This window comes from Musca domestica, unplaced genomic scaffold (genome assembly GCF_030504385.1).
Source record: "Musca domestica strain aabys unplaced genomic scaffold, Musca_domestica.polishedcontigs.V.1.1 135, whole genome shotgun sequence".
Lineage (NCBI taxonomy): Eukaryota > Metazoa > Arthropoda > Insecta > Diptera > Muscidae > Musca > Musca domestica.
The window spans coordinates 1301363-1318128 of record NW_026712181.1 but is presented as its reverse complement, the minus strand read 5'-3'; the positions used below and the strand labels follow the sequence as shown (position 1 = coordinate 1318128).

The 16766-nt window shown below is 36.2% G+C and overlaps 4 protein-coding genes across 4 annotated transcripts; 2 read left to right on the top strand and 2 right to left on the bottom strand.

Annotated features, from left to right (window-relative positions):
* The first annotated feature begins 543 nt into the window (after positions 1–543).
* LOC105261868 (uncharacterized) lies at positions 544–1239 on the top strand. The gene is made up of 2 exons (XM_011294647.3): positions 544–742; positions 968–1239. Exons 1-2 carry the CDS (start codon positions 550–552, stop codon positions 1216–1218), a joined length of 444 nt encoding a protein of 147 aa, XP_011292949.1. The 5' UTR covers positions 544–549; the 3' UTR covers positions 1219–1239.
* A 2914-nt stretch (positions 1240–4153) lies between these two features.
* Positions 4154–4771, bottom strand: LOC101890945 (uncharacterized). Its single transcript, XM_005184580.3, has 2 exons — positions 4525–4771; positions 4154–4450 (listed from the first exon to the last, which is right to left on the bottom strand). Exons 1-2 carry the CDS (start codon positions 4715–4717, stop codon positions 4200–4202), a joined length of 444 nt encoding a protein of 147 aa, XP_005184637.1. The 5' UTR covers positions 4718–4771; the 3' UTR covers positions 4154–4199.
* Positions 4772–7966: 3195 nt separating this feature from the next.
* LOC131800965 (uncharacterized) lies at positions 7967–8609 on the bottom strand. The gene is made up of 2 exons (XM_059118869.1): positions 8322–8609; positions 7967–8263 (listed from the first exon to the last, which is right to left on the bottom strand). Exons 1-2 carry the CDS (start codon positions 8563–8565, stop codon positions 8013–8015), a joined length of 495 nt encoding a protein of 164 aa, XP_058974852.1. The 5' UTR covers positions 8566–8609; the 3' UTR covers positions 7967–8012.
* Positions 8610–12871: 4262 nt separating this feature from the next.
* Positions 12872–13492, top strand: LOC101892335 (uncharacterized). The gene is made up of 2 exons (XM_005184588.4): positions 12872–13162; positions 13221–13492. The coding sequence occupies exons 1-2, from the start codon at positions 12919–12921 to the stop codon at positions 13469–13471; spliced, it is 495 nt and encodes a 164-aa protein (XP_005184645.1). The 5' UTR covers positions 12872–12918; the 3' UTR covers positions 13472–13492.
* The last annotated feature ends 3274 nt before the right edge of the window (positions 13493–16766 follow it).

Below are 16766 nucleotides of genomic sequence, written 5' to 3'. Positions count from 1 at the left end.
GTTTAAAAAATCCACGCCTTTATCCTTGATATCCTTCAAAACCGCACGACTATGGCAATTTGGATTTTCATTGTCAAAGCTTTAACATGTCTCTCTCTTGAGAGAGTGAAAACGTTCGATTATTCCACTCTCTATCGATAATAATGAAATTATGGCTTTTCTCCTACATTGCGGGTGAATCCTCTTCGAAGCTTTAACACCTCTCTCTTGAGAGAGTAAAAACGTTCGATTCGATTCCACTCTCTATCGATAATAATGGAATAATGGTCTTTCCCCTACATTGCGGGTGGATCCCCTTCAAAAGACTCCACTCATGGGCAAATACCTTTGTTGTGGCCGTTTATTTAATCTCTAGTCGACATTCTCCGAATCATTAAATTTGCAAAAAGACAGAAATGCAAGTTCCACTGAAAATTTCTTTTTTGGTGATAACAAAAGTTAATTCAATTTCTAGTATTTTTAAAATCTATAAAAACAAATTGTTTTGGGCATAAATTCAACAGTTTTAAGTTTATAGCAGAACCGAATAGAATTCAAAATTAAAAAAAAATGGTTTCAATAAATCTCATTTCAATTCTCATGGTATTGGCTCTGGTTTGTTCCACACAAGCGGAATTTTCATTGAAAGCAACTTCAGTGGACAGCAGAAAACAAACTTCACTGAACCTAGTGTCAACCGAAGTTAATGAATGGGGAAAGACTCTGTATAGCTATGTGTGTACAGCGGGTGAAAATAAGACAGGTAGGGGTGCTATAGAAATTAAAAAAATATTATTTTTTTTATATTTGATTTTTTTAGCTTACTGACCTCTATAAGTTTTGCAAATAAAAGATTTGTTTTATTGCATTTTTCCCAACGTTTCTTTATTTTATTTTATTTTTTTATTTTTTATTTTTTTTTATTTTTTTTATTATTTTTTATTTATTATTTATTTTTTTTTTTTAATTATGAATTTCTTATTTCTAGAATCTCTCGGTTGCTATGTAAAAAGTTCGAATGACTGGCCAAGGGATCAAAATTTGGAATTGACCGCCAGCTGTGACAAAAGTTCCGAGGCCAAGAGCATACAATATGTTGAAACCCTGTTTGTAGTATCGACCCAAAATGTGGCCTGTAGCATTTCGTCGGGCAGCATGCGTAGCACTTATGTCGAAGTGAAAGTCAATGTTTGGGGCACTGCAGCCTTGAATTACACGTCTTTGTTTTACACAAATTAAATAAATTCGATTAAGAAAAAACTCAAAATTCAAGAATATAGAAAAATATATAACTAAGGTATTATTAAGAGATTTTTTTTTTTTTTGTTATTAATCTGCATATCAGACTTCGTGAGTTTCAAATTTTACGTATTTTAAAAAAGCGTAACAGTTGAAGTCAAAGTTGTCAATTAGAAATGTAATCAAGTTAAATTAATTATTTCAATCCTACTTTCGATATAGTCTACCACAATATAATACAAAGTCAAAATGAGGACTTATATAAAAATATTTTTCGTAAACCAGTTAGACACCCATTCAAATCTTCAAATACAAAAATTCTGACAATTCCGTCAAAAATATTGGAAAAGCAGTCAGAATACCTAATATAGAGGCTATAAATATCGGATGGAGGCTATAAATAGCGGCTGAAACACCCATTTTCAAATGAGCTCGAGCTATTGCTGATAGTCATATTCATTAATTGACGTGTGGAGAAAGTTCGGATAAACATCATAAGCCTTTGCCGACTTTTAGGCGGATTGTTGTCGCGCAAAAAATCTATTTTGTATTTTATTTCAAATGAAGCAATCTCCTTAAAAATACCTGAAATCGTTGGGAAATGTCCAAAATCGAGCGGAACTGATTGTTGATACTTTGTTCAGATTTGACGCATAACCTGAAGAGAGGGCTTCACAAGATCCAAAATTGGACTAACGTTATTATGTAGACAGCCAAATGCCAAATTATTGCCTGGAATACTACCAAATGTGGTAAAAACAACAAAAAACCAAAAAAATGGCTAGACCAAAACGTGGATCCTTTTCGATTTTTTGTATCACTTTGTAAAATTAAAAACGTGGATGAAACCTTTAAAACCCGAAAATCTAACTGAAACCTTTGTATATGGCCTCTACCAATATTGGAAAAACTACAGTCAGATTATAGACCAACTTGGAAGAAACAAGTAAAACAAGCTGTAAGTTCGGCCGGGCCGAACTTTGAATACCCTCCACCATTTGGAACAAATTTTTCAAAGAATAAAATTCTGTTAAAATCTTAAAAATACCAAATGTAGCCGTTATTTTAAGGTATGTAACACGACGTGGACCTGCCTAAGCAACTTTGGTAATAAGCCATTAAAATATTCAAATACTAAACTTGACAAAAAACGGTAAATATTGTAGCTCATACCGAATATAAGAAAGAGCCATTATATGAGAGCTATACCAAGTCTTGGACCTGCACACACAATTTTCTGCCATAGGCTCTAGTATCCATTACATACTTCAAATAACAAATTTCCGCTGAAAAATGTCGCTAATACCATCAAAATATCGGATATCCGGAGGTACCGTTATATGAGGGCTATACGAAGACGCGGACCTGCACAGGAAATTTTCTGTCATAGGCTGTAGTATCCATTACGAACTTCAAATACTAAATTTGAAGCAATTCCGGCAAATAATGTCGCTAAAATCATCAAAATACCGAATATTAGGAGGTACCTTTATATGGTGACTATACGAAAACGTGGACCTGCACAGAAAATTTTCTGTCATAGCTGTTGTGTTCAGTTGCGAACTTCAAATACCAAATTTGAAACAATTCCGGTAAATAATGTTGCTCAAATCATCAAAACACCGAATATCGGGGGTACCGTTAAATGGGGGCTATACGAAGACGTGGACCTGCACAGAAAATTTTCTGTCATAGCTGTTGTGTTCAGTTGCGAACTTCAAATACCAAATTTGAAACAATTCCGGTAAATAATGTTGATCAAATCATCAAAACACCGAATATCGGTAGGTACCTTTATATGGGGGCTATACAAAGACCTGAACCTGCACAGACAATTTTCTTTCTTAGGCTGTAGTATCCATTACGAACTTCAAATATCAAATTTGAAACAATTCCGGTGAATAATGTTGCTAAAATCATCAAAATATCGCTTATCGGTAGATACCGTTATATGGTGGCTATACGAAGACGTGGACCTGCACAGAAAATTTTCTGTCATAAGCTGTAGTACCCATTACAAACTTCAAATACCAAATTTGAAATTATTCCGGTAAATAATGTCGTTAAAATCATCAAAACACCGATTATCTGGAGGTACCGTTATATGGTGGCTATACGAAGACGAAGACCTGCTCAGACAATTTTCTATCATTGGCTGTAGTATCCATTACGAACTTTAAATACCAAATTTGAAACTATTCCGGTGAATTATGTCGCTTGAATCATCAAAATACCGAATATCCGGAGGTACCGCTATATGGTGGCTATACGAAGACGTGCACCTGCACAGACAATTTTCTGTCATAGGCTGTAGTATCCATTACGAACTTCAAATACCAAATTTGAAACGATCCCGGTGATTAATGTCGCTAAAATCATCAAAATACGGAATATCCGGAGATATCGTTATATGGGGGTTATACGAAGAGGTGGACCTGCTCAGACAATTTTCTGTCATAGGCTGTTGTGTTCATTGCGAACTCCAAATACCAAATTTGAAACGATTTCGGTGAATAATGTCGCTAAAATCATTCAAAAACCAAATATCCGGAGGTACCGCTATATGGTGGCTATACAAAGACGTGGACCTGCACAGACAATTTTCTGTCATAGGCTGTAGTATCCATTATGAACTTCAAATACCTAATTTGAAACAATTCCGGCGAATAATGTCGCTAAAATCATCAAAATACCGAATGTCGGGAGGTACCGTTATATGAGGGCTATACGAAAACGTGGACCAACATGGCACATTTTCAATACCAAAAGTCCTGTAGACATATACATTTAAGTAAAATTTTTTTTTTTAATCTACTTAATTTCGTTCGGAAGCTAGAGTGATTTCCACAGGCGAGGTGTTACAAACAGAATGACAAACTTAATATACCCTACCCCATACTACGGTGGAGGGTATAAAAAAACTCATAACAACACCTTTGTTATATATTTTCCTATATTCTTGGATTTTGAGTCTAATTTATTTAATTTGTGTAAAATAATGACGTGTAATTCAAGGCTGCCGTGCCCCGAACATTGACTTTAATTTCGACATAAGGGCTGCGCATACTGCGCGACGTAATGCTACAGGCCACATTTGGCGTCGACACTACAAACAGGGTCTCAACATATTGTATGCTCTTGCCCTGGGAACATGTGTCACAGCTGGCAGTTAATTCTAAATTCTGGTCAGTTGGCCAGTCATTTGAACTTGTTGCATAACAACCAATTGGTCCTAAAACAAAAAAAAAAATAAATCGAAATTGAAACAAAAATATATATTTTTTTAAATTTTCGTATCACCCTTACGTATCATATTTTCACCCGCTGTACACACATAACTGTATAGAGTCTTTCCCGATTCGATAACTTCCGTTGATAATAGTTTCAGGGAAGTTTGTTTTCTGGTGTCCACTGAAGTGGCTTTCAATGAGAATTCCGCCTGTGTGGAACAAACTAGAGCCAATACAATTAGAATTGCTATGGGATTTATTGTAACCATATTTTTGTTTTCAATTCTATTCGGTTCCGCTATAAACTTAAAACTGTTGAATTTATGTCCAAAACAATTTGTTTTTATAGATTGTGAAAATACTTGAAATTTAATAGATTTTTCTTATCACCAACGAAGACAATTTCAGTGGAACTTGCATTTTTATCTTGTCACAATTAAACGATTATGAGACTACCGACTAAGTAGATTAAGCAAACGACCACAACAAAGGTTCCCATGAATATAGGTTCTCGGGACGTGGATCCACCAACAATGGAAGAGAAACGAAACAACTAAATATGGCGAGATAGGGAAATAATCGAACTTTTCTGATACTAGCTACAGAAAAAATATGTGAAAGCTCTGAGAAGGGAAATGAAAAGTGATAGCGATCCAGGCCATAATCGTGGACCTGTTAAGGCTATTTGTGTTCCGGAGTTTAATTATATTGTTAATTTTTTAGCCCAATAATTACCGTGGTTTCTAAAAATTATGTTTGGAACATAACTGTGCTATAATTTTGGATTTTTATGAGAATTTTACAAATGTAAAAAAGTGGATTATTTAAGGACTTTTTTAATCCTGCATAAGAATAATATTCGATACCCGATATCATATACGCTTTATTTCATTTTTTTGAGATTGGATCAGATTTAGATATGGTGAAAATCGGCCTAAGACAGAAAATTGTCTGTGCAAGTCTACGTCTTTGTATAGCCCCCATATAACGGTACCTCCTGATGATCGGTATTTTGATGATTTTAGCGACATTATTCACCTGAATTGTTTCAAATTTGGTATTTGAAGTTCGTAATGGATACTACAGCCTACGACAGAAAATTGTCTGTGCAGGTCTACGTCTTCGTTTAGGCCCCATATATCAGTACCTCCCTATATTCGGTATTTTGACGAGTTCAGGTACAATACCCACCGAAATTGTGTGAGATGTCGTATTTGAAGTTCGTGATGGATGCTACAGCCTATGGTAGAAAATTGTCTATGATGGTTCACGTCTTCGCACAGCTCCGATATAACGCTACCTCCCTACATATGATATTTTGATGATTTTAGCTACATTATTCACCGTTTATTTCAAGTTTCGAATTTGAATATGGTAATGGTTTATGACAAACAATGCCTTTGTAGGTCCACGTCGTATAGACCCCAATAAAACGGCTATATTCGGTATTTTTAAAATTTTAACAGAATTTTTTAAGGATTTTATTTTTTGAAAATTTTCAAAATTTTCGGCCCGGCCGAACTTACTGTTTTTTAATTAGTTTTTTAATGTTATTGAATGAAAGCAAAAATATCGGAAATAGCATCAAATTTTAAAATAAGTTTAGATTTGTTCGAATTGATCACCTTTGGCACGAATTATGTCCTTCAAATGGCCAATGAAACCGTCACACGCTTCCGGAATGTTGCTCTGCGGTATTTTGGCCCATTCCCGGTGAAGCGCTTGCTTGAGGTGATCGACACTTTGGTATTTAGTAGTGCCAACCTTGCTTTCCAAAATACTCCAGACACAATAGTCCAACGGATTGGTATCCGGAGATTTTGTTGGACACTGAGCATGGAAATGAAGCAAGGTACCTCATTTTGTAACCATTCTTGAGCGGAGCATGCTGAGTGCGATGGTGCTGAGCCCTGTTCGAATTTCCAAGGTCTGCGGCCAAAATATTTGCGTGCCCAAGGCTTTAATTCACCCTCCAAAATATTTTCGCGATAATATTTGGAATTTATACGAGCTGAGAGCGACCATCGGCTGTTATGGCGGCCCACATCATCACCATGGCCGGCGCTTGAGTCCTAGTGGCTAACCGAAGGTGTACATCTTCAGCTGACCTCTTTGACTGACCACGAATGTGTTCTCATCGGAGAAAACCAAATTCGGCAGTTCACCACTTTCGACATTTCACCATTTTAGCGACATTATTTACCGGAATTGTTTCAAATTTTTTATTTGAAGTTTGTAATGGATACTACAGCCTATGACAGAAAATTGTCTGACAGAAAATTGTCTCGTATAGCCCCCTATAACGGTACCTCCCGATATTCAGTATTTAGATGATTTTAGTTACATTTTTTTTTTCAAATTTCGCATTTGAATGGCTTATGACAAAAGGTCCACGAGGGCCAGAAGAAGAGAATGTGGAGTCATTGTGAAAGCGTTTAACCTTTAAAGTAAAAGGTAAAAATTTAGCCAGAATCAAATAAGCTTCTCAGTCGCCACGTATCCAATGTATTTTTTAGTATTTATTTTTTTAGTACTTTTCGAATATATCGTACAAATCCTCGTCCGTACTTACGTTTCAAACTCACAAATATCTTAATACCGAATTTTATCATTTCAGATCTATTCTCACTTTTCGTACTCCTTATATTACGCAGTTCCAAATCCACATCCTTATCTAAAACGTACACACTCACAGTGATCATAATACCAAAATTCACATTCCACATTACATTCTATAGCTAATTTAGTACTATTTAGTACTTGTCGTACACTATATGCTACATATTTGCAAATACACTTCCTTAACTAAACGCTTTGCCATAATACCTACATTTATAATTTTGGTCCGATTCCTACGCACTTTGCCAAATTTAGTTCAATTTAGTACTTTTCGTACACATATTGTATGCATTTCAAAAACCACCTCCATTTATCAGACGTTCTTAAAAATATTGATTCCAAGATTTAAGCTCTACCCGCAAAAAAAATCATTATAGTACCTAATCAGTAGGTTTTAGTACTTTTCGTCCACTCAAAATTCGAATTTTGGAAAAAAGGCTTTGGTAAATCTATACTATGGTGGAGCATACCATTCCAAATTTTAGAATTCTATTCCTATCCTTTCGGCCCTATACTAATGATAAATATGAACCTTTTAGTACTTTCCGTACCGATGTTTCTCCCTGCGCCTTTTTATCACAGACAACCCTACGTACCAAAATTGAGAGTTATAGAATCTCCCAATCGCTCAGTATTAAGGGTTCCATAAGTAGTACATTTTCGTAACTCTCGGGGATAAATTTTTAAGATCCTAACGCCAACCGTTTTTATTCTGAGCGTTGATGAATCTGTCAGTCAGTCAGTAAATTAGTGAACTCATCTTTTCAATGAATATTTTAGGAAATTTAGAGCTTTTGTGTGACGTGCCCAAAGCAGTGAACAATATGGTCCAAAGTTATTAATTACACACCATAGTTCCGCGGAGCGCTCTGTTTAATATCGCGTTAAAATATCTCACATTGTATGCTACAATTTTTTATATTTTATTTTAATTACATCTACTCTTTACTGAATATAAAACAAGGAAGAATATTCCAAATAATTTGTTCCCGCAGCATAAACTTTTACTTCAATGGAACTGGTACCAATGCTGCCGGCAGAAACGTTGCAGCCCACATTTTGTGTGGAAACAACAAAATGTACCTCGACATAGGTGATAATTCTACCAACATTGCTTTTGTCGCAGCTGACAGTCAATTCCACATTTTGTTCACTGGGCCAGGCGACGGAATCGGAACCAACACATCCCAGAGAATCTGTGTTCGAAACTATAAAATTGTATTCATAATTTTTTTAATGGTTTTATGAACATACCAGTTTTAATTTGTCCCACAGTGCACACAAAACCATAGAGGGTATCTCCCGATTTTGTTTTCTGAACAGACTTCAATTCCTTGAGAACTGGTGCTTCGTTTGCATTAACAGGAGAGACCTTTAAATGCTTTACAGCTGGCTCCTCTAGGGATTTTCCCGGATTGACATTCAAAACAACTTCGGCCTTTAAACTGGAGAGGCATCCCAAAAGTCCCAGAACTACTAACTGCTTGGCGGAGAACATGTTGATGTATGGAGGCCTAGATTTGAAGACTGTTTGAAAGGAAGGTAAAAGAGTTACCTTTTATATAGCTCTGATAATGACATCGTTCAAAAAAAAATCAACGTTAATCGCCTATTAAAAAATTCTCCGAAAATTGCATTCTTATCGCACATTTTGAATATCTTCATTGACCAATGGCGTGAAAGAAAGTGCTAGTATAGAAACTACAGGGCTGGTCTCTTAATCTTATCGGGATTTTTCCTAGGAAAATGTCTGGTACGAAGTGAGACAACTACAACTACCTACAGAGTAAGATGAAAAAACTGCAACCAACTTCAGACTGCTGTCATTCCAAAGCCACTCGTCCGACAGCTGTTAAAATTATTCCAGTGACAGCTCATTATGTTGTTTACAAGCGTACAAAAGCATTTTAGTGAGAATTTTCCACAAAAAAAATATTCGTGATGGAATTCAAGCGTGATAGGGTTATTTCTTTATATTTGGCTGGAAAACCACAAGTTACTATCGTTAGAGCTCTCCGGCATTTAAATGTGAATAAATCTTTTGTGTCTCGTACCATCGTGATACTGGTAGCGTAGCCCGACATCAAGGAAGTGGATGGAAGAAAACAGCAACATCAGCAGAAATTGTTCGAAACGTTAAGAAGCGACTTGATCGAAAACCGCGTCGCAGTGGCCGAAAAATGTCTAGTGAGCTGAACATATTGCAATATTCCATTCGGTAAATATTGAAAAATGAACTCGGTGTAAAGGCATTGAAATTCGAAAAAGTGTAATAACTTACACCACAACAGAAAAAAAATAGACTCAAAAGAGCTAGAGTTGCTTCGCTTGGCCGAAAGTGGTAAACTGCCGAATTTGGTTTTTGTCCAACAGTTTGTAAACAAACAAAAAAGATCGTGTTTACTTGTCAAAGAGATCAGCTGAAAATGTGCACCTTCGGTTGGCCATCAGAACTCAAGCGCCGGCCATGGTGATGGTGTGGGCCGCTAAACCAGTCGATGGTCGTTCTCCGCTTGTGTTAATCGACCGTGGACTCAGAATAAATGCCGTGGATACGCAAACATTTTGCTTGCAGACCTTGAACATTCCAAGAGGACCCCACACGCGCCACCCAAGAATCTCCGGATACCAATCCGTTGACTATTGTGTCTGGAGTATTTTGCAAAGCAAAGTTGGCACTAAAAATTACCAAAGTATCGATCACCTTATGCAAGCACTTCGCCGGGATTGGACCAAAATACCGCAGAGCAATATTCGGGCAGCTTGTGAGGCCGTTTGAAGGCCATAATTTGTGCCAAAGGTGACCAATTCGAACAAATCTAAAGTTACTTGCAGTTTTTTCATCTCACCCTGTTAATGAAAAGTAAAGAAATATACTGACTTAAGGATTCACCAAAGCCCAAATAAAGGGGCTGAAGCTAGAATCTTGAAATTTTGGATGAGGGTTGCTCTTGGTCTGAAGATGTCAGATAAGGCTGGGTTTTTTTGAAATTCGTACCAGAACGGTACGAAAACTACTAAAAGGTACTTAATATGGTACCCTTTGCTTTTGACAGACCAGTAGAGCTAAAACTCTTAAATTTTAGAGTTTTTTTTTTTTGAAATTCGGATTAGAAGTGTTGGAAAAGTACTGAAATGTACTATATTTGGTACGGTTATAATTAAAAGCTTGAAATTTGGAATGGAAATCAAAGTTAAGGATACCGGGTCGATGTAAGGAGGTAGTTCGGAAGTGTGAACTAATGTATACGAAAAGTACAAAACGTTACTAAATTTGGTATAGTTCGAATTTGGGAGAATGGATGGAGCTGGAATTGTGAAATTTTTAATTAAGATTACAGGGGGAGTCAAGGATAGTAGGAGGTACTTTTCTAAATTTGTACTAACTTCGGTACAACTTCGATTTGAGTGAAACGATAGGGAGCTGGACTGCTGAAAATAGGAAATTCGAACTTTGTTTTCTAAATGGTACCAAAATTTGGTACAAATTGGAATTGGAATGAACCGATGGAGCTGGAAATTTCGAATGAATGTCACTGATGGAGAGCCAGATAGATGCAACAACGAACGAAATTTAAATTTAGGAAAGGTTCTAAAATATTACTGAACTTCTAAAATGGTATCATTTGATATTATGTGGACGGATAGAGCTAAAGAATAACCGGTAAACAATTTAGAATTAAGGTTGGATAAAAGTTTGATTTTGGAAATGTGTACAAATTGTGTGCGAAGTGTATTAAATTGTACTAAATTTGGAACACTTTGGTTTTGGGTGAACGGATGAAGCGGGCATTTTAAAAATGTTTATTGGGGTCCATTTTGCTAGTAGATTTGTGTTTTGGTACAATTGGGTGATAGTGCTTGAAATCTGAAATTTTGTTTTTTGTGGTCGCTGTCCATGTGTAGCCTGGGAGTGGTTTCGAAATTTCGACAATTGTACGAAAATTACTAAAGGGTACTGTATTTGCCAATGGATGATAGGATAGAGATATGGAATCTCTGTTTGAAATTTCGAGATGGTTTGGGAACGCGTCATATATTTGTACCAATTGGTACTAAATTTGTTGTTGGTACTAAATTTGATATTGGTACTAAATTTGGTATTGGGATGCGTTTGAAATCCTCAAATTTGAAATTGGGGTCTCTGTTGGTATCTGTAATTGAGATACGGAAACAGTTCCGGGAATGTGTACGAAAAGTGGTAAATAGTACTAAATTTGGTATTGGTTGTAGAGATAGGGCTTGAATCCTCCCCTACTAAATTTGGTATCAGTACCAAATTTGGTATTGGGTGAAGGAATGGGTTTGGAATCCTCAAATTTGAAATTGAGGTCTCTGTTGGTATCTGGAATAGGGGATTTGGAGACAGTTCCGGAAATGTGTACAAAAAATGGTAAATAGTACTAAATTTGGTATTGGTTGTAGGGCTTGAATCCTCAAATTTGATGTTGAGGTTGCCGTTGATATTTTTAATTGAGATGTGGAAGTAGTTTTGGAGATGTGTACCATAATTGTACGAAAAGTACTAAATGGTACTATATTTGCAATTGGATAATGGGATAGAGATATGGAATATGTGTTGGAGATTTTGAGATGGTTTGAAAACGCGTCCTATATTTTTTTACTAATTGGTACTAAATTTGGTATCGGTACTAAATTTGGTATTGGTACTAAATCGGTACTAAATTTGGTATTGGTACTAAATTTGGTATCGGTACTAAATTTGGTATTGGGTGAAGGAATGGGTTTGGAATCCTCAAAATTTGAAATTGGGGTCTCTGTTGGTATCAGGAATTGAGATATGGAGATAGTTCCGGAAATTTGTACGAAAAGTGGTAAATAGTACTAAATTTGGTATTGGTTGTCGAGATAGGCCTTAAATCCTCAAATTTGATGTTGAGGTTGCCGTTGATATTTTGAATTGAGATTTGGAATTAGTTTTGGAGATGTGTACCATAATTGTACGAAAAGTACTAGGTGGTACTAATTCGGGAATTAAGTGAAGGCATAGAGTTGGAATCCCGAAATCTGGTATTGAGGTCTCGGCTGGTACTAAGTTTGGTTTACCTGAAGGAATAGAGCTAAAATTCTTTTAAATTAATACAGAAATCTCTTTTGGTGTCTGCGGTGGTTAAGATATGGAGGTGGTTTTGGAAATGTGTACTCTTATTGTTCAAGAAGCATTAAGTTTCGTAAATGGCACTCTTGGTAAATTGTACTCTTGGTGTCTAGAAAACTGAAATTCGGAAATTTGATATTGAAGTTCAGGTTCACATACATATGGAGACGAGATTTAGGGACTGAAAAATTGAATGTGGGCCCAATGGTTTTTTTTTCTAATATCCTCCTCGGTAAACTCCAGAACTAAAGATTTTGGAGACTCTTTGGTAAACATTTTCCTATTATTCTTTTCGTAGAATTCTTTCAAGGAAAAACGTGAGTAATATATAAAACCTTAAAAGTCTTAAAATTTATTGCGATGTACGAAGTTTTGATTAAAAACTTTTGTTAAATCGCTTCCCTTTGATGGAATTGCTGAACTTTTCGCTGCCGGTCCCCAAGCAAATTTATTAATTTGATGATAAACGTTATACAAAGTCGAACCCATTGGTTTTCCTATTGTGTTTACTTATAACTTTAGATACTTCAAAAAGAACCTCGAAATGCAGATAAGAATGCAATTTCCAAAGAATTTTCCAAATAGGAGATTAACATCCATTTCTTCGAAACATATCATTTTTAATACGGAACTGATAATTGTGATTGGCGAAGAAAATTAGAGCTATATATAAAGGCAACGATTTTATTGTCATTTCAAACAGTCTTCAAATCTGTGCCTCCATACAACAACATGTTGTCCACCAAGCAGTTAGTAATTCTGGGTCTTTTGGGATGCCTCTCCACATTACAGGCCGGTGTTGTTTTAAATGTCAATCCTGGAAAATCCCTAGAGGAGCCAGCTGTAAAGCATTTAAAGGTCTCCCCTGTTAATGCAAACGAAGTACCTGTTCTCAAGGAATTGAAGTCGGTTCAGAAAACAAAATCGGGAGACACCCTCTATGGTTTTGTGTGCACAGTGGGACAAATTAAAACTGGTATGTTCATAAAACCATTAAAAAAATTATGAATACAATTTTATAGTTTCGAATATAGATTCTCTGGGATGTGTTGGTTCCGATTCCGTCGCCTGGCCCAGTGAACAAAATGTGGAATTGACTGTCAGCTGCGACAAAAGCAATGTTGGTAGAATTATCACCTATGTCGAGGTACATTTTGTTGTTTCCACACAAAATGTGGGCTGCAACGTTTCAGCCGGCAGCATTGGTACCAGTTCCATTGAAGTAAAAGTTTATGCTGCGGGAACAAATTATTTGGAATATTCTTCCTTGTTTTATATTCAGTAAAATGTAGATAATAAATTAAAATAATTAAATTAAAATAAAATATAAAAATTTGCAGCATACAATGTGAGATATTTTAACGGAATATTTAACAGAGCGCTCCACGGAACTATGGTGTGTCCTTAATAAGTTCGGACCATATTGTTCACTGCTTCGGGCACGTCACACAAAAGCTCCAAATTTCCTAAAATAATAATTGAAAAGATGAGTTCACTAATTTACTGACTGACTGAGAGATTTATCAACGCTCAGAATAAAAAAGGCTGGCGTTAGGATCTTGAGAATTTATACCAGAGAGGTACGAAAATATACTACTTATGGAACCCTTAATACTGATTCTAAAACTCTAAATTTTTGGTACGTAGGTTTGCCTGTGATAAAAAGGCGCAAGGAAAAACATCGGAACGGAAAGTACTAAAAGGTTCATATTTATCATTAGAATTGGGCGGAAAGGATGCAACTGTAATTCTAAAATTTGGAATGGTGGAATATAGCAAAGATGTCCCAAAGCCTTTTTTCCTAAATTCGAATTTTCAGTAGACGAAAAGTACTAAAACCTACTTATTTGGTAGCATAATGATTTTTTGCGGGTAGAGCTAAAATCTTGGAATCAATATTGTTAAGTACGTCTGATGTATGGAGGTAATTTTTGAAATGCATACAATAAGTGTACGAAAAGTACTAAATTGTACTAAATTTGGCATAGTGCGTAGGAATAGAAGCAAAATTATAAATGACGGTGTTATGGCAAAGCGTTTAGTTAAGGAAGTGTATTTGCAAATATGTAGCGTATAGTGTACGACAAGTACTAAATGGTACTAAATTATATTATTTAGCTAAGAATGTAATGTGGAATGTGAATTATGGGTATTATGATCACTGTGAGTGTGTACGTTTTAGACAAGGATGTGGATTTGGAACTGCGTAATATACGGAGTACGAAAAGTGAGAATAGAACTGATATGACAAAATTCGGTATTAAGATAATTATGAGTTTGAAACGTAAATACTCTCGAGGATTTGTACGATATATTCGAAAAGTACTAAAGAAATAAATACTAAAAATTACACTGGCTACATAAAGACTTAGAAGCTTATTTGATTCTGGCTGAATAATAGGAAAATTTTGGCCTTCTCCTATAAAAGTTAAACCCTTTCACATTGGTTCCACCCACATCCATTTTATCTGACCGTATAAAATAGTAAATAATAAAAATTGGTCACCACTATATCTTAATCCTATATAGTATGCATTTCCAAAACACCTCATTTTCAGAACTTCACACACCAACAGTGACATCTATATCAAATTTCAGGACTCCAGCTCTATCCGCTCACCCAATACCAAATTTGGAACTATTTAGTAATTTTCGTGCAATTATAATACCCAAAAGTATCCATTACGTACACTTCCCTCAAATTTTCAAATATGTATGTATGTATATCAAACTTATTTTCCATTCTTGATTCTCATATGAAATTTTAGACGTTTAGTACCATTTTAGAACTTTTCGTAGCCTTTTACTTTGAATTGCCGTTTTTACCTTTATTTTTTAAATTTATTAGTATGTGTATATTAGAACTATAGTACATAATAGTTATACCTTCAGCCATATGGCTAGAAAGGGTATATATCATTTGAAAAACGTGTCAGTCGAAATAACGGTCTTTGACCCTAAGTCTCTTTGGACCAAATCCGTTTCTCGACATTTAGAGTCGATCTAGCGATGTCCGCTCGTCTGTCCGTCTGTCTGTCTGACTGGCTGGTGCGCACGATAACTCTCGAAGGGAGTTTCCGATTTGGTCCAAACTTGGTAAATCGTAATATTTTTGTCGAATTCAGAGATAGGCAATATTGGAATCTTTGTGGGTCGAAATTTTTAAAAAATATTTTTTTTGCACAAAAAGAGAAACGTTAATTCCATTTTGATCCAACTTTGCAAATCCTAATATTTGCGTCAGTGCTAGGTCAGGTGCGAAAATGGACAATATCGGTCTACTCTATCAAGTACCTCCCCCCACAATGGGTTAAAATTTTGAATAATTATAACTCTTATAAATGTGATGTAAGAGCCCCATGGTCTTCCAATTTCACACATCACAAAACTTTTATTAACCCAAGATTTGGTATAAAGGTGGAATACATCTGTCCACTCCTTCTGGTACCTCCTCCACATGATTTTTTCGAATTTTTGTCACCATTGGCACGAATTATGACCTTCAAACGGCTAATAAAACCGTCACACGCAGCCCGAATGTTGCTCTGCGTTATTTTGGCCCATTTCCGTCGAAGCACTTGCTTGAGGCGATCGACAATTTGGTATTTTTTTAGTGCCAACCTTGCTTTCCAAAATACTCCAGACACAACGGTTTGGTATCCGGAGATTTTGGTAACCATTCTTGGGAGGCGCGTGCTAAGTGCGATGGTGCGTGCCCTAGGCTTTAATTCACCCTCCAGAATATATTCGCGATAATATTCGGTATATATTCTGATGTCACGGTCGATTAATACGAGCAGGAAGCGATCATCGGCTGTTATGGCGGCCCACACCATGACCATGGCCGGCGCTTGAGTTCTGGTGGCCAACCGAAGGCGCACATTTTCAGCTGACCTCTTTGGCAAGTAAACACGATCATTTTGTTTGTTTACAAACTGCTAGACAACGAATGTTTTCTCATCGAAGAAAACCAAATTCGGCAGTTCACCACTTTCGGCCAAGCGAAGCAACTCTTTAGCTCTTTTGAGACTATTTTCTTTCTGTTGCGGTGTAATTTCTTGCACTTTTTGGAACTTCAATGACTTTACCCCGAGTTAATTTTTCAATAGTGGCCGAATGGAATATTGCGATATGTTCAGCTCACGAGCCACGGGATTCGATCAAGCCGCTTCTTTACTTTTCGAAGCATTTCTGCTGATATTGCTGTTTTCTTCCGTCCACTTCCTTGACGTCCGGCTACGCTACCAGTATAACTATAACAAGCGATGATACGAGACACAAAAGTTTTGATCACATTTAAATGCTGGAGTGGTCTAACGATAGCCACCTGTGGTTTTCCAGCCGAATATAAAGAAATTACACCATCACGCTCGAATTCCATAACGAATAACTTTTTTCTTGGAAAATTCTCACAAAATTGCTATTGTACGTTTGTAGACAATATAAGGAGCTTTCACTAGAATAATTTTAACAGCTGTCGGACGAGTGGCTTAGAAATGACAGCAGTCTGATGTTGTTTGCAGTTTTTTCATCTCTTTGCGATTTTTAAGATTTCTCTCCTCCGTCTTAAATATCTTCAG

What these genes read in the sequence shown, in the direction of transcription:
- LOC105261868 (XM_011294647.3), top strand. Translation starts at nt 550, where the DNA reads ATGGTTTCAATAAATCTCATTTCAATTCTCATGGTATTGGCTCTGGTT. An exon ending in AGCGGGTGAAAATAAGACAG is followed by an intron (nt 743 to 967) that starts GTAGGGGTGCTA and finishes TCTTATTTCTAG; the next exon opens with AATCTCTCGGTTGCTATGTA.
- LOC101890945 (XM_005184580.3), bottom strand. Translation starts at nt 4,717, where the DNA reads ATGGTTACAATAAATCCCATAGCAATTCTAATTGTATTGGCTCTAGTT. An exon ending in AGCGGGTGAAAATATGATAC is followed by an intron (nt 4,451 to 4,524) that starts GTAAGGGTGATA and finishes TTTTTGTTTTAG; the next exon opens with GACCAATTGGTTGTTATGCA.
- LOC131800965 (XM_059118869.1), bottom strand. Translation starts at nt 8,565, where the DNA reads ATGTTCTCCGCCAAGCAGTTAGTAGTTCTGGGACTTTTGGGATGCCTC. An exon ending in TGTGGGACAAATTAAAACTG is followed by an intron (nt 8,264 to 8,321) that starts GTATGTTCATAA and finishes TTTCGAACACAG; the next exon opens with ATTCTCTGGGATGTGTTGGT.
- LOC101892335 (XM_005184588.4), top strand. Translation starts at nt 12,919, where the DNA reads ATGTTGTCCACCAAGCAGTTAGTAATTCTGGGTCTTTTGGGATGCCTC. An exon ending in AGTGGGACAAATTAAAACTG is followed by an intron (nt 13,163 to 13,220) that starts GTATGTTCATAA and finishes TTTCGAATATAG; the next exon opens with ATTCTCTGGGATGTGTTGGT.